The sequence below is a fragment of the Phacochoerus africanus genome, chromosome 4 (assembly GCF_016906955.1).
Source record: "Phacochoerus africanus isolate WHEZ1 chromosome 4, ROS_Pafr_v1, whole genome shotgun sequence".
Classification (NCBI taxonomy): domain Eukaryota; kingdom Metazoa; phylum Chordata; class Mammalia; order Artiodactyla; family Suidae; genus Phacochoerus; species Phacochoerus africanus.
In genome coordinates this window covers 27,974,579-27,988,206 of record NC_062547.1, presented here as the reverse complement: position 1 = coordinate 27,988,206, position 13,628 = coordinate 27,974,579, and the positions used below count along the sequence as shown (strand labels likewise).

The window sequence follows — 13,628 nt, the reverse complement described above, 5'->3', positions numbered from 1 at the left end:
AAGGACTACAGGGCAAGGAAAACTCGAGTGAAACACCAATCGCCCTTGTTGTGAATGTTTTGGAGGAAGGAGATGTGAGAGAGAGAACAAGGCAGAGGAAAGCACTACTGTAGGGGGGGTGGCCAGGGAGAGCCTCCTGGAGAGGAGACTGCACATTGATGTCAGGAGGTGGGGGCATGTTCCGGGGGAAGGAGCAGCACGTGCAAAAGCCAAGCTGGAGCGACTAGGACCAGACAGGCACAGGGGGCGCCCAGCGTGGGGCTGGGTGGGTGAGATGCAGGGGCAGGTCATGGGGGCACGTGGTAAGGATGGGATTTTTTTCAAAAAGCAAAGCAAGGACTTAGGACTTTGACAAGACCCACATTTTTAAAAAATCCCTCTGGCCAGTGTGTGGAGAACACACAAGAAGGGCCACAGGTAAAAAGCAAAGAGCGTAGAGCTTCTGAATAGCAGAGGTGAGGAATGAATTCCATGCCCAGCTAAATTAGAACTCACGCTGTAAGTAAAAGTTCGAGGAACCCGCACTGCCCCAAAGTGTGTCTGGTTAGGAAACAAGGAGTTCCCGCTGTTGTGCAACGGGATCAGCAGTGTCTTGGGAGTGCTGGGACCCAGGTTCAATCCTGGCTTCTGTTGCAACTGCAGCTAGGATCTGATCTCTGGCCCGGGAACTCCATGTGCAGCGGGGGCAGCCCCAAAAAAGAAAAACGAAAGGAAAGAAAAAAAAAAAAAGAAAGAAAAGGTGGCACTGGGTCGCCCCTCCCTGGCACCCACCCGCCATGTTCACTCAGCTCCAGCCACACTGGCCCCGGCTCTTTCGGAACCTCGCAGGCACATCCCGCCTCAGGGGATCACTTGCTCCCTTTGCCCCGAGTGCTCTTTCCTGATGTCCACGGCTCCCAGCCTCGTCTCCATCTTTGCTCAAAGCCACCTTCTCAGTGAGCCCCTCTCTGAGCACTGGACCTGGAACTGCACACACTCTCCCACTCAACACTCCGCGTCCTAATTTATTTTTTGCTGTCCCATGTATCACCTTGGAACATGTTATGTATTTATTTACTTTGTTCACTGGCAGACTTTACCCACTAGAGGGCAGGATTTGTGTTTCCGTGTGGCTCCCCCAGCACCAGCACAGTTCTAGGCACATAGCAGGTGCTCCCCAATGGCTGGGGTGCAGCCACCCTGCTGTTCTGCACTATGCTCACCACCGCTGCGGGATCGTCTGGTGGGGCACTTTGCTGTAATGACTGAATGACGTAATAAGTATGTTGCCTGTTGCCTAGGGCTGCCTGCCCCAGTGAGAGTGGGTCATGTCGTTCCTTGGCTAAAATCCCAGTCTGCCCTGGGGCGTCCACGCGAGGCCCTTCACACACGGACCTCTACCCAGTTCTCCAGGCTGATCGCTTGCCGCTCCCCAACTCCTCCCCTCCCGTTGGTCAGATAGTCCCAATGGACCTTGACTTTCTCCTGCCTCAGGGCCTTTGCACGGGCTCCCCACTTTCACCCAGCTGACACCCCTCTCACAAGACTTCTTCAGGAAGCCGTCTCAGAACTTACCCCCTGGGTTAAAGCCTCTTCTCTGTCCCTAGCACCTGTGTGTTCCTCAGCCTCCTGCAAAGCCCTGGCTCATTTCTTGCTCACCTGTGCGAACAGCTAATGTTAATACAGCAGGTACTAACTGCCATGTGCTTGGTAAGGGCCTCCCACACAGTTTCTCATTTAATCCCTGCCACCACCCTGGGGGGTATTATTGCTATTTCCATTTATGGAGGAGGAAATTGAAGCCCTGAGAGTTTAAGAATCTCGTCCAGGGTGGCGGAGGCAAGATTTGAACCTGAGCAGTTCCATTCCAAAGCAGACGTTGACAGCTACCGTGTCAGCATGTCCTTCCCAGCAGGTGTTCAATAGACATTTACTCAATAGAGTAATTAGAAGAGTTTGTTGCCTGTTTGCTACTGCCCGGTGCTCGCCCCAATCTCCCCCGCCCTTCTGACGTACGCTTCCTACTCGCCCCATTTTACAGATAAGAAAACAGAGGGGAGGAGCGGCTGGGTATCTCCCTGTAGGTCACTCCCTCACGGGCACACGAGTGTTGAGCCACAGGATGCCCTCCGCAGCAGGCACTGGGGACTCAGCAGTGTCCAAGGTTCTCCTCTCAGAGGACTTACGCCCAAGAGGGTAGGAACATGCAATGGACAAATGTGGGTGGTTTCCGCTGGTGATAAATGCTGTGGAGGACAAGACAGCCTGCGGGAGAATACGCTGCAATTGTACAAGAGCCACCAGAGAAGCTCTCAGACTGGGACCCGAGCAGGAGGGAGCGGGCCCTGGCTGGGTTTGGGGAGCACGATCCAGGTCACCCGCCTGCCTAATGGGAGGGTGGGGGGAGCTGAGATCACGCACCGAGTCTGAGGTCAGAGCCCCGGCTCTAAAGACCACAGTGCCTGGTTCACCGGAACAATCAGTGACGCGAGCGTGTGACGTCGACTTCCGGGGTCACTGAGGCCACGACTCCGCCCTTTCCCAGGTCGCAGTCGGGAATGGTCTTGGTGGGGAAAGACGGGCTCCTGACCACAGTGGCCAAACCACAGTGAACACTCAGGTGAGTTCAGCTGACTGTGGGGTTGCGAAGGGGGGAAGAGAGGTGACAGCAGGTGAGTAGGGCTGCCGGCTGGTGGGTCAAGACCGAGAGCTCTGCCCGTCTCCCGATGCAAGGCCACACTCCTGCTCGGCACCTGACGTACGGAGCAGATCTAGCTGTTGTTTTAATTTAATCTCTTAAGAGAGAAAACAAAGGGGGCGGTAAAGATAAACAAAGGTGAATTAATTGTTCACCGGGGACTAGACAACAAAAATCACAGAAGTGCCCACAAGGCGAGAAGTGGGAGGACAAGCGTCACCCTTTTGATTTCTGTGATTTCTCCATATGCTTCGCGGGAAGATACCGGCTTGACGGGATGAACACGGTGGTGGGTCCGCATGAGGCGGGGTTATGGGGATGGTGGGAGTTCCTCCTGGTGGGTCTGCCCAGGGATAAATAATCCTATTCTGGAGTTCCTGTCGTGGCTTGGCAGAAACGAAGCTGACCAGCAGCCATGAGCAAGTAGGTTCGAACCCTGGCCTCGCTCAGTGGGGTAAGGATCCGGCATTGCCATGAGCTGTGGTGTAGGTTACCGACGTGGCTTGGATCTGGCGTTGCTGTGGCTGTGGTGTAGGCTGGCAGCTGCAGCTCTGATTCAACCCCTAGCCAGGGAACTTCCACATGCTGCAGGTGTAGCCCTTAAAAAAAAATTAAAAATCCTGTTCCATCTGTTCCGAGTTCTCAGCAGTGGCTCTGAAGGCAGTGCTGGGTTGGTTAGATTGGAGGCCTTGCTCTGCTGGGGGTGGCTGTAGGGGTGGCCATGGGGGGGGGTGGTGGCTGAAGCCATCAGCACATGGCCATGCCGAAGAAGGTTTCTGACCTCCCCAGGTTTAGCCAGAGGCGGCAGTAGCAGCATCATGTACCCCTGTTCCCTCTGCAGAGGCCCGTGGTGTCCTGGGCAGCAGGCTTCCCTGTCCCCCTGCTATCTTGAACATGTCCCTGTAGTTGGGCTGGGCCTGGCGTGGGGCCAGTGGGGCCATGGCCCTGGTTCTCTGCCGTCGGGGGGATTTGGAGAAGTTTGGTGGCTGTGCAACTGGAGGCTGCTAACATGTGGCCAAAGGGTATACGTCATTGTTTGAAATCATGGTCAGCTGTCTTCCAGAAGCTGGCATGGAACCTGGAGTGGCAGTTTCTAAATCGAGCTTGTGGTCCTCATGACACTAGCAGTTGGCCGTAAAGCTTGCACCCCACCCAGGAGATGCCCCCTGCAGCAAAGCCAGGCCCGGGCTGTGTTCACTGGGAAGAGGGGGAAGGATGGGTGGAAGGAAAGATGACGTGAAGAAGGACTGGGGTGCATTGCCCGGGGCTGGTTCAGAGGGTTTCCTAGCTTGGTGGGCCTGGGCCCCTTCAGCAGGTACTAAGTGGAAAACCTCCTGTTCTCTGGATCATTGCGGAGCTGGGCCTAGACCGAGGAAAACCGAGTCTTATGTCTCAACTGAGAGGGCAGCAGAGTGAACAGAAGGGTCTGGGAGTGTGCCTGTGTGTATGCGTGTGCCTTTGTGTGCAACATGTGGGGAAGAGCACAGCATCTAAGAGCATAGACTGAGTTGGAATCTCAGCTCTGCATTTACTTATAACTTGAGAGTTATAAGTTACAGCATCGCCTGTTTTCTCAGATGCGAATGGGGATAATATTAATACCTGGTGAGGTTATTTTTTTATTTTTTACTTTATTTTTATTTTTATTTTTTTTTTTTTGCTTTTTAGGGCTGAACCCATGGCATGCGAAAGTTCCTGGGCTAGGCGTCAAATCGGAGCTGCAGCTGCAGCCTATACCACAGCCACAGCAACACTGATCGGAGCTGCATCTGTGACCTATACTGCAGCTTGTGGCAATGCCTGATCCTTTACTCACTGAGAGAAGCCAGGGATCGAACCCACATCCTCATGGATGCCAGTCAGTTTCTCAGCCTGCAGAGCCACAATGGGAACTCTGTACCTAGTGAGGTTATGATGAGGAGTAAATGAGTTAATGTATGTGGAATACTTGCTGCACTGCACTGAGCACATAGTAAGGGCTTCACAAACTGTGACGATAGCTATTGAGTCTTCATCGAAGATGTTGGATGGGAACAGTGCCCGATGCCCCAGGATGCCACTTACTCCTCGTTGACCAGGCCCTGGCCAGGGCCTTTGCCTGGGTCTCAGTAATTAAGAATCATCATTACCACCTTTAAAAAACAAACCCACCAAAGTTCCCTTTCCTACATGTACTTCTCCATCTGCAGAAGTGAAACGGTGAGGGTTGATTTTCAGAATCAGCATGGCCATTTGAGATTCTCTATCACCGTGCAATTATAAACATGATCTGCTTAGTGAGCTCAGATTCTCTGTAGATATTATCAGCCACCAGGCCTCTAATGGTTAGTAATTATTATTATTATTGCTAATGGGTACCAGTTTTTGGAGTGTCTACACTGCTGGCACAGGCCAGGCCCTTGATATGCACTGTGACTTGAACTCTTCACGACCTAGCGAGGGGGCCATCATTTTATAGACACAGAAACTGAGTATGGGGGAGGATAACGAAGCCACAGACCCAAGCCCCATGCTCTGTCCAGCACGATTCTCCCGCTGTCTTCTCCTAGTCTGTGATTATTTTAGCTCAGCCTTTGAGTGTGGTTGAAACCATTCAGCCCATGTACCTAGCAACAGCCTGGACACAGTTTAAACTTGGTTACTTACAGTCTTTGATGGCAGCCTTGGTCTCTTCAGCATCATTAAAAAAGGAGTAACCTGGGAAAGAAAGCGAAATCCACAAACCATGCCATCAAATCCTTGTTTCTCTGGCCAGGCTGGGAGGGGAGGAGCTGGGGAGAAGGGAAGTGACTGTCCCTCTTTAGGGTAGTTTTATTTCAGAAGGAACCTTGGAGGAGTTCCTGTTGTGGCTCAGCAGGTTAAGAACCCTACTAGTATCCATGAGGATGCAGGTTCAGTCCCTGGCCTCGCTCAGCAGATTAAGGATCTGGCGTTGCTGTGGCTGCGGCCAGTAGCCACAGCTCCAATTCAAACCATAGCCTGGAAACCTCCATAAACCATGGGGGTGCAGCCCTAAAAAGACAAAAAAAAAAAAAAGGAAAATTGGAAACCATCTGGCCTGTATAGGACCCCCCAGAATTCATCCCGAGAGGTAAAATCTCCTTGTTTTTAAAGCCTCCCTGGAGAAAGCCTCAGGCCAGGCATCCCAGTAGCCTCTGGGCTTTCCTGAACAGGCACTGGGAGGAGTCCTGGCCTGGGCTCTGTGCTGCACTGAGTCACTGACACCTGCGCGGACCTCTCCAGTCTGCCCACTTGACCCTCTCTGGGCTCAAGTTCCTCACGGGCAACACGTGACAAAACCACGGCTGACCTCCCCTCTGGCTATGATCTGGGATGTAAGGTCTCTTCTGTGCTGGTCAAAGGCGGAAATGGACACAGGAGGCCGCAAAGACCGCAGAACCCAATACGAGGATTTAAAGGGACCCTGGGGAGTTCCCGTTGCGGCTCAGCAGTAATGAACCTGACTGGTATCCATGAGAATGCGGGCTTGATTCCTGGCCTTGCTTAGTGGACTAAGAATCCAGCGTTGCCGTGAGCTGTGGGGTAGGCCACAGATGCGGCTCAGATCCCAAGTTGCTGTGGCTGTGGTGTAGGCTGGCAGCTGTAGCTCTGATTCGACCCCTAGCCTGCGAACTTCCATATGCCACAGGTGCAGCCCTAAAAAGCTAAAATAAAAATAAAAATATAATAAAATAAGATAAATAAAGGAGCCCTGGGGACTGTGGGGACCTTGGTTGTCTCCTCAGAAGAGTGAGGTGGGCTGGGGGTGAGTTAATGAGTTTCAGATCATTTTTCATGTAGCCGTACAGGCCAAAGGACCTCTGTTTTCTAACTTGGTGTCCGAAGTGAGGTCTTATCTCCATGTCCTGAGAGCACGGGGACAGGGCACACCTGTCACTGTTGCTTCCCAGGGCCAGTCTCTGATGGGCTCTGGTCAGCCACACCCTCAGTTCACCTGTCTGAGAACGAGAGGTGGGGGGTGACCAGGGATCTTCCTCTCCTGTTGCTTGGGAGCCACCTCAGTCCTCCAGCCCTCTGGTGACCAGGGTCCCTTGTCCTTGGACCCTTAAATCCTACTGTAATACCTGCTGAGCCAGACAGCACTCCGAGCCCCAGAGCCCCCTTCACTCCTCTTCCTGCCCCAACTGGTTCTGTGTCCTTTTCTGCCAGAGCCCTAATCTTAGTCATCTAAGCCCTTGACTAGGTTAATAGCCAGTCTCACATATAATGGACATTTTTGAGAATGGAAGACAGGATAACGGGGAGACACCGTGTCCCAGGCAAATGGGGACACTGGAAACTTCGGTCACAACAGGTGCATTTCAATACGCTGTACATGTTCCTGCCTGAGGAACATTAAAGGAGGAGTCTGAGGCCAGAGCAAGTTGGGGGAGTAGATAGTCTTACTGCTCAGCACAGCAACGGCCCTGACCGAGTGTGCCTGAAATTCCACCCCTGGGTGGACCTTCTGACATTCCTTAAGAACAGCGAGGGGGAAATTTATAGCCTGTTTTTAAAAAGTTGGCTTTTTACATTTTATTTTTTATTTTTTGCTTTCTAGGGTCACACCCGTGGCAGATGGAGGTTCCTAGGCTAGGGATCAAATTGGAGCTGCAGCTGCTAGCCTCACCACAGCCACAGCAATGTGGTTCTGAGCCTCATCTTCGACCTATGCCACAGCTCACAGCAACACCAGATCCTTAACCCACTAAGCAAGGCCAGGGATCAAACCTGAATCCTTGTGGATACTAGTGAGGTCTTTATCTGCTGAGCCACAGCAGAAACTCCCCTTTTTTTGGGAGTGGGGGACAGGGGATAGATGTTTTCTGATGCAGCAGTTGCCAGGAAGGGAGGTGCCTGAGGTGGGAGATCCCAGCGCAGGGGCTGCTGGGGCCTGCCTGGAGACAAACGTGAGTGACTAGATGTTGGCCTGAGGTGTGTGGTGCCAAGTTGCATCCTCTCCTGGGATGGAATGCTTGTCTCCAGGGCCCTGGGATGCTCATGCAAGGCTCTTCCCTTGGGAGGGTTCCAAATGGAGTCTCCAGCTCCTCCCTGAGCCCCTGTGGTTGGGTCAGACTTGCCTTCCTCCAGGGAAAGCTCACTCTCAGTGCAGGTCACTGCTCCTAACTCCAGGAGGGTCATTCCCACTGGCAATAATCAAGCAGAGACTGGACCACAATGGACAGCAGGTCTGTTTGTCCCTTTCTTACCCCCAGGGGGCCATGGCTCCCAGGGCAGAAGCCAAGCTTCGCCCGAGGGACTCCGTCCTTAGCTTTCCTGCCCCCAGGCCCTCAGGATCAGAGAGACCAAGGGGAGGGCAATGAATCCTAGAGCAGGAAGGTCCTCTGTGGGTTTCCACCCAAATTGGAATCCCTTCCACAGCACCCCATCAAGTAGAGGGCTATTAGACTGCTTGATTATCTCCAGTGATGGGGAGCTTCCTACCTCTGGTATCTTGTGAGGCAGTCTTTTAAAAAGAAGGTGCTAACTTTTAGAAAGGTCTTTCTTAAAACTGAGCGGAAGTGTGTTTCCTTTATTTTTAAAAATTTCTGCCTCTTGGTCATGTTCGAGGTGACAAAAACAGTTGCCACTCACTGCTCTGCATCCTTATCTGCTGTGCCGGCTAATGTTTCACGGAATTCTGTTAAGAAGCCTTGGGGATGTGTATCACCATAGAGATGAGACGGTGGAGGTTCAGAGAAGTTAAGCCACTTGCCAGAGGTCCTAGAGCTCAGAAGTATTCAAGCCACATTGAAACAAAGGTCTTTCTTATCTCACAGCCCTTGTTCTATACTGACTTGCTATCAGTCAGCCCTGTATGCTGTGTGAGCTTGGAGATGTCACTTAACCACTCGAGACCTCAGTTCCTTTATCTGTGATATGGGGGATACAGGCTTATATATTCTCAAAAACCCTTTCTAGGTTTAAAAATTCCTTCCATCAACATTCTAGTCTTGCAGGGCATGTGGAGGCGTTCAGTTGTGCTATTGGCGCCACCTTGTGGCCATTTGATCCTTGACCATTAGGACTCTGATAAAAGGGAATGGCAATTAGTGGGAGTCCTCAGGAAATGCTGGAGAAAAAGGGTCTCCTTATTTTTCTTCTTCTGCTTAGGGAAAGGTAAAGCAGAAGCCTCTTTTTGTTCGTGCTTTATGGTTACCAACCATTATGAACATAATATTTCATTGTATCAGCTTGGTTCCTGGGCATGTTTTAGTTTTCTTTTCTTTTTAAAAATGTACTCAACTTGCTTCCTTGTAACTCGCTTCATTGTATATACCCTCCCCCTTGCTAGCTTCTGAGTGTGGAAAGGTCTGGTTAGCAGGGAATTCGGGTTAACGGAGAGTTGCAGTTAATCGAACTTTGCAGTGTGAGTCACACGGTGGGGAAGGACCTCGGATGCCCTTTGGTCCCCGTCCCAGGCCCCCTCCTCTCGAGGTCCAGCCCTCTGGATGCTGACCTTGTGAGCGAATGTTCTGGAGGATGAAGTACAGGTACTCTCCACAGATGCCGGCTGCCTCGATGAACTCCTCCTGTGTCATGCTGCATAGCTGCAGGCCGCTGATGTTGAAATGGCAGAAGGAGATGCAGTTGGCGTCCAGCTTGTACTGGTCGCAGCAGAACTGGAGCCATTCCCAGACGTGGCGCTTCGTCCAGTACTCGGGGTGGACAGACGTCCAGTAGGGGTCACAGGCTGCACCGGGGAGAGACAAGAGAGGGATGAGCCCTCCGGAAGAGCTTTAGAAGTCCCCTGCAGGAGGCTCCGTTTTGTGAACATTCTCATCCTCTCTCCAATGTGGTGAATGAAGCAGCCTCTAGCCCTGGAGTGTTCTGCTGGGCTCCTGGCCTCCTTCTAGTAGCGTGACCCAGAGGGGATTGGATCATACCAGTGGATCTACTGGCAGAGGAGGGAATGGCAAGGACTTGGGAATTTCTTGAACGGGGAGAACTAGGGGAGAAGGAAAGGAAAAGGCCCTTACGTATTTGGTCTCAGACAACATAGTATCATGGTATGCAGAGCATAGACTTCCCGTCATGGCTCAGAGGTTAATGAATCTGATGAGCATCCATGAGGATGCAGGTTTGATCCCTGGCCTTACTCAGTGGGTTAAGGATCCAGCATTGCCGTGAGCTGCGGTGTAGGTCACAGACTCGGCTCAGATCCTGCGTTGCTGTGGCTGTGGTGTAGGTTGGCAGCTACAGCTCTGATTTAACCCCTAGCCTGGGAACCTCCATATGCTGTGGGTGTGGCTCTAAAAAGCAAAACAAACAAACAAACAAACAAAAACAGAGAGAGAGAGCATAGACTTCAGAGCCTGACAGGATCGTGTTCAAATCCTGGCTCTGTTGCTTTCTAATTGGGCAACATCTGTAGACATTTAAGCCTCAGTTTCCTCATCTGTAAAATGGGGATAATATGCTCCAGGGCTGTTCTGGAGTTTGGGGTTAGTGTTTATAGACTACATGGTGCATAGAAAATTATCACTCAACTCAATAGTTAATCGGTTCAATACCTGGCACCGTTTGAAGCAGACCTGATTCCCCTGTTCTTATGGACAACTGGCCAACACTGGGTATTGGTTTGTGTCTCTGGCCATCTTGGGCTGATGAGAGCCTTAGGCATCAATGCCAGTGGGGTTCGTTAACCGCAGAGCTACTGCGGGAACTCCCTATAATTTTTTTCTTCTGTATTTTGTGTTCGAGGAGACATTTGTCTAGGTGCAAAGGGTTCTGGGTCCCAGCCAATCTCAGGTTTGTTTAAATTTAAGGATTAAAAAAAATTTTTTTTATTATAGGTGATTTACAATGTTTTGTCATCATTTTCTGTTATACAGCAAAGTGACCCAGTCATACATATTTACATTCTTTTTCTCATATTAAGTTTTTAATCATAACTCTATATGCATTTGGGTCAAAGAGTCGCTGTGTCCCCAGGATGGTGGAGACGGATGTTGTGGCCTTTACCGGCTGGATGAGGAGGGGCCTCCACCCACCTTGGGGGGCATCAGGGTCTCCTGGGGAAACCAGGCGGCCTGTGCTTCCACGAGCCGAGTCTGGCCTGAGTAGCCCAGGGCCCTCCACTTCCCTGGTATGCAGAGCAGAGATGTTTCTGAGCCTTGAAATTCTTCCGCCCTGGGTCCAGAGCTGAGCCCCGCCGGATAGGGTGATGGGGTGCTGCCCTAGGAGGACTCACTTTCTTTTTGTGGAAGGGCTGGCCGCGTCCCCGGGCTCTCCCCTCTCACGTCCACCGCTGAGTTATTTTCTTTGGCTCTTGGAGGCGGCCGTGGCTGTGTTGTTTCTGGAGCCCAGCGGGGCTTTGTGGATTCGGAGAAGTGCCTGGCAGGAGTAGGCACCCACACAAGGAAGGTGTCGCGGGGGTGGACTCCGTCCCTTGGGCTGGCTCTCCCCTCGGGGGCTCCCCCACAGAGCGGGCTTTGTGTGCACCCTCTCCCCTGGAGGGAGGCCAGAGCCAGGGCTGGGAAAATTCTGTGAGGAGAATGGCTGTTCTCACACCATACGGAGGGTCATGAGCCAATATTGTGGGATGCCTTTTTCTTTTTTTTTCTGGCCAAGTCCCCATGGTCTCCGGGCAGGGATCAAACCCGTGCCTCAGCAGCAACCTGAGCAGCTGCAGTGAAAGTGCCAGATCCTTAACCTGCTGCACCACTGCGAACTTCTCAGGTTGCCTCTTGGTGGTGGTGTGTTTCCAAGGTTCTCCAGGGGCTGAGGACAGCCTGCTTCTTCCTCCTCACCCCGCCACCTCCCTCCCCAACAGTGCCTCCAGCCTGCTTCCCCAGGAGCTTCTGGTCATAGGATGGGGTCCCTATCTGCCTTCTTCTAACAATGCCTGCTTGTCCCCAAGACCACAGCTCACAGCCCCCTCTCAGGGAGGCTTGCCTTCTAGGCACAGCAGCCCCCACAGCCCCCAGGGGTCCTTCTGCCACTTGCCCCACCCACCAACTTGTTAATATCGAGGCTACCCATCCCACTACTTTAATTGCTTTTTTTCAAATACTTCTTCAAGTATGTTCCTTGTATGCACAGGTCAGCATCTTTGGTCTGTCCAGAGATTTGGGTTTATTTCCTTTCCGAAAAATGAAGAAATCATATTATAAATCAAGCTATCTTGTTCTTGAATTGCCAACATAAAGCAGGTGGCCAGTGCTGTTCTAAATATGGGGATACAGGTGAGCCTGTGTGGCTTCGTAAAAGGCCTGATGTTCAGCATATACTCCAGACCCGTGGCTCTGACATGGGGGTGAGGGGCAGGGACTAAATCCCCAGGGTGGACAGAGGGGCCACGGGTAACTTCAGCCACCTGAGAATGCCTGTGTATCTTCCATAGAGCTACCAGAGAGCCAGTCCTCCAATGCCCTCCTTGCTTCGTTATAGCCCCATGTTTATTATAGACATCAGATGTCTTTTCAGTCTTAGGCAACGTGCTCTTTAGAAAAGCAATTCTAGGAGTTCCCACTGTGGTGCAAAGGGATCTGAGGCATCTCTGGAGCGCCTGGTTCAATCTCCAGCCTGGCACAGTGGGTTAAGGATCTGGCATTGCTGAAGCTGTGGCATACATCGAAACTTTGGCTGGGGTCTGCTCCCTGGCCGACAAAGAAACGAACAACAAATAAACAAAAAATTCTAGGCAAGTTCCTCTGCCATCTCTTCCAAAGGGATTGCTGCGCCTAAGCCCTGCTTATATAGAATTTCTGGAGCCAATGCCTTCATTTTTGGGGGAGCCTTGCTTGAAGCGGGAACTTTGGGGGAGATTTTGACTTAAAAAAAATGACAACAAAATAGACATGCAACAGAATGCAAAATGTGCAGACTGCATACACGTTCAAGTTATGTTCCTAGGCCCTCTGGAAGAGACCCTGATCTTTCTTCTCTGCTGACCAGGGAGCATAGGTGAGAAATTTTGTGATGTTAACTTTCTATGCCAGTTTCAAGGATTCAATCTGACTCCTAGTCTCAACCTCCATCCTAGGATCTGTCAACTGACCTGGCGTGGAAGGGACCCTCTGGCAGAATTGCAGGATTGTGTGAAGTCACTGAGCTCAGACTCTGAGGACAGACATTCCTGATTTGCAGTCCTGGCTCTGCAACTTGTTAGCTGTGCAATCCTAACAGTTTCCTAACCTCTCTGGACCTCAGCTTCCTTTGTCTGTAAAAGTAATAATAGGGCCTAGCTCTTAGGAAGTTGGCTACAAAACAGAAGAGAAATGATGCGTGTAGAGAACTTAGCTCAGTTATCTGGATGACAATAAGCTTTGGATATGTCACTTGTAATTAGTTATTATTGGGGGACTATATTTGTTCTTAGGGAAATGTGGCTGTTCCCACCGGGGCTCCTGTCTAGCTGAGGGACAAACAGAACAAAGCAGCCCAGGACTTGGTGAGGGGGAGGCAGACAGTCTGGGTCAGAGGAAGACCATAATTAGCAGGATTTATAAGCATTGGGAGCTGGGAAAGTCTTTTGCCTGGAGCCGCGCTGAAGAGGGCAGGTGAGCGGACTGGGTTGCAGGGGGACTTTCATTTGTGGCTTTGTCACCAAAAGGAAGGACTTTATGAGGGGAAACCTGAAATGACAAATTGCTTCCAGGTTTCCCTCCAGAGCTGGTCTAGCCCCATCCAATTGTCCTTCATGGCATTCCTGCCACACCTGTGGAATGACTTAGACCATGAGATGGGGGGGGGGAGAGCCTGTAATAAACTGGATGGAGAAGAGATGAGAAGGACTGGTTGGGTATCAGCAAAAAGCCATGGCCATGGATGTGTGGTTAGAAAAGGGCAAAGGGCACCAAGCCCTGAACCATCCCAGGACCACAGCTGCCCAAGGGCATAACTGTGCAAGATGGGCTGGAGATGGCTGATGGTAAGCTCTCTCCCTGGGGTTGTCCTGGGATATGACTACTGCCACGGAGCTCCCCATAGACTTTCCAATTATTTT

The 13,628-nt window shown here is 51.5% G+C and overlaps 1 protein-coding gene across 5 annotated transcripts in view; it reads right to left on the bottom strand.

Annotated features, from left to right (window-relative positions):
• The window catches only part of ELF5 (E74 like ETS transcription factor 5), a 29,716-nt gene that overhangs the window by 3,877 nt on the left and 12,211 nt on the right, over window positions 1–13,628 (bottom strand). For all 5 annotated transcript variants that reach the window (XM_047776022.1, XM_047776019.1, XM_047776020.1 and 2 more), the window contains exons 3-4: window positions 9,138–9,371; window positions 5,324–5,374 (exon numbers count right to left, since the gene is read on the bottom strand). In XM_047776022.1, the coding sequence (XP_047631978.1) occupies window positions 5,324–5,374; window positions 9,138–9,371 (285 nt within the window). The remainder of the gene's footprint in view (window positions 1–5,323; window positions 5,375–9,137; window positions 9,372–13,628) is intronic.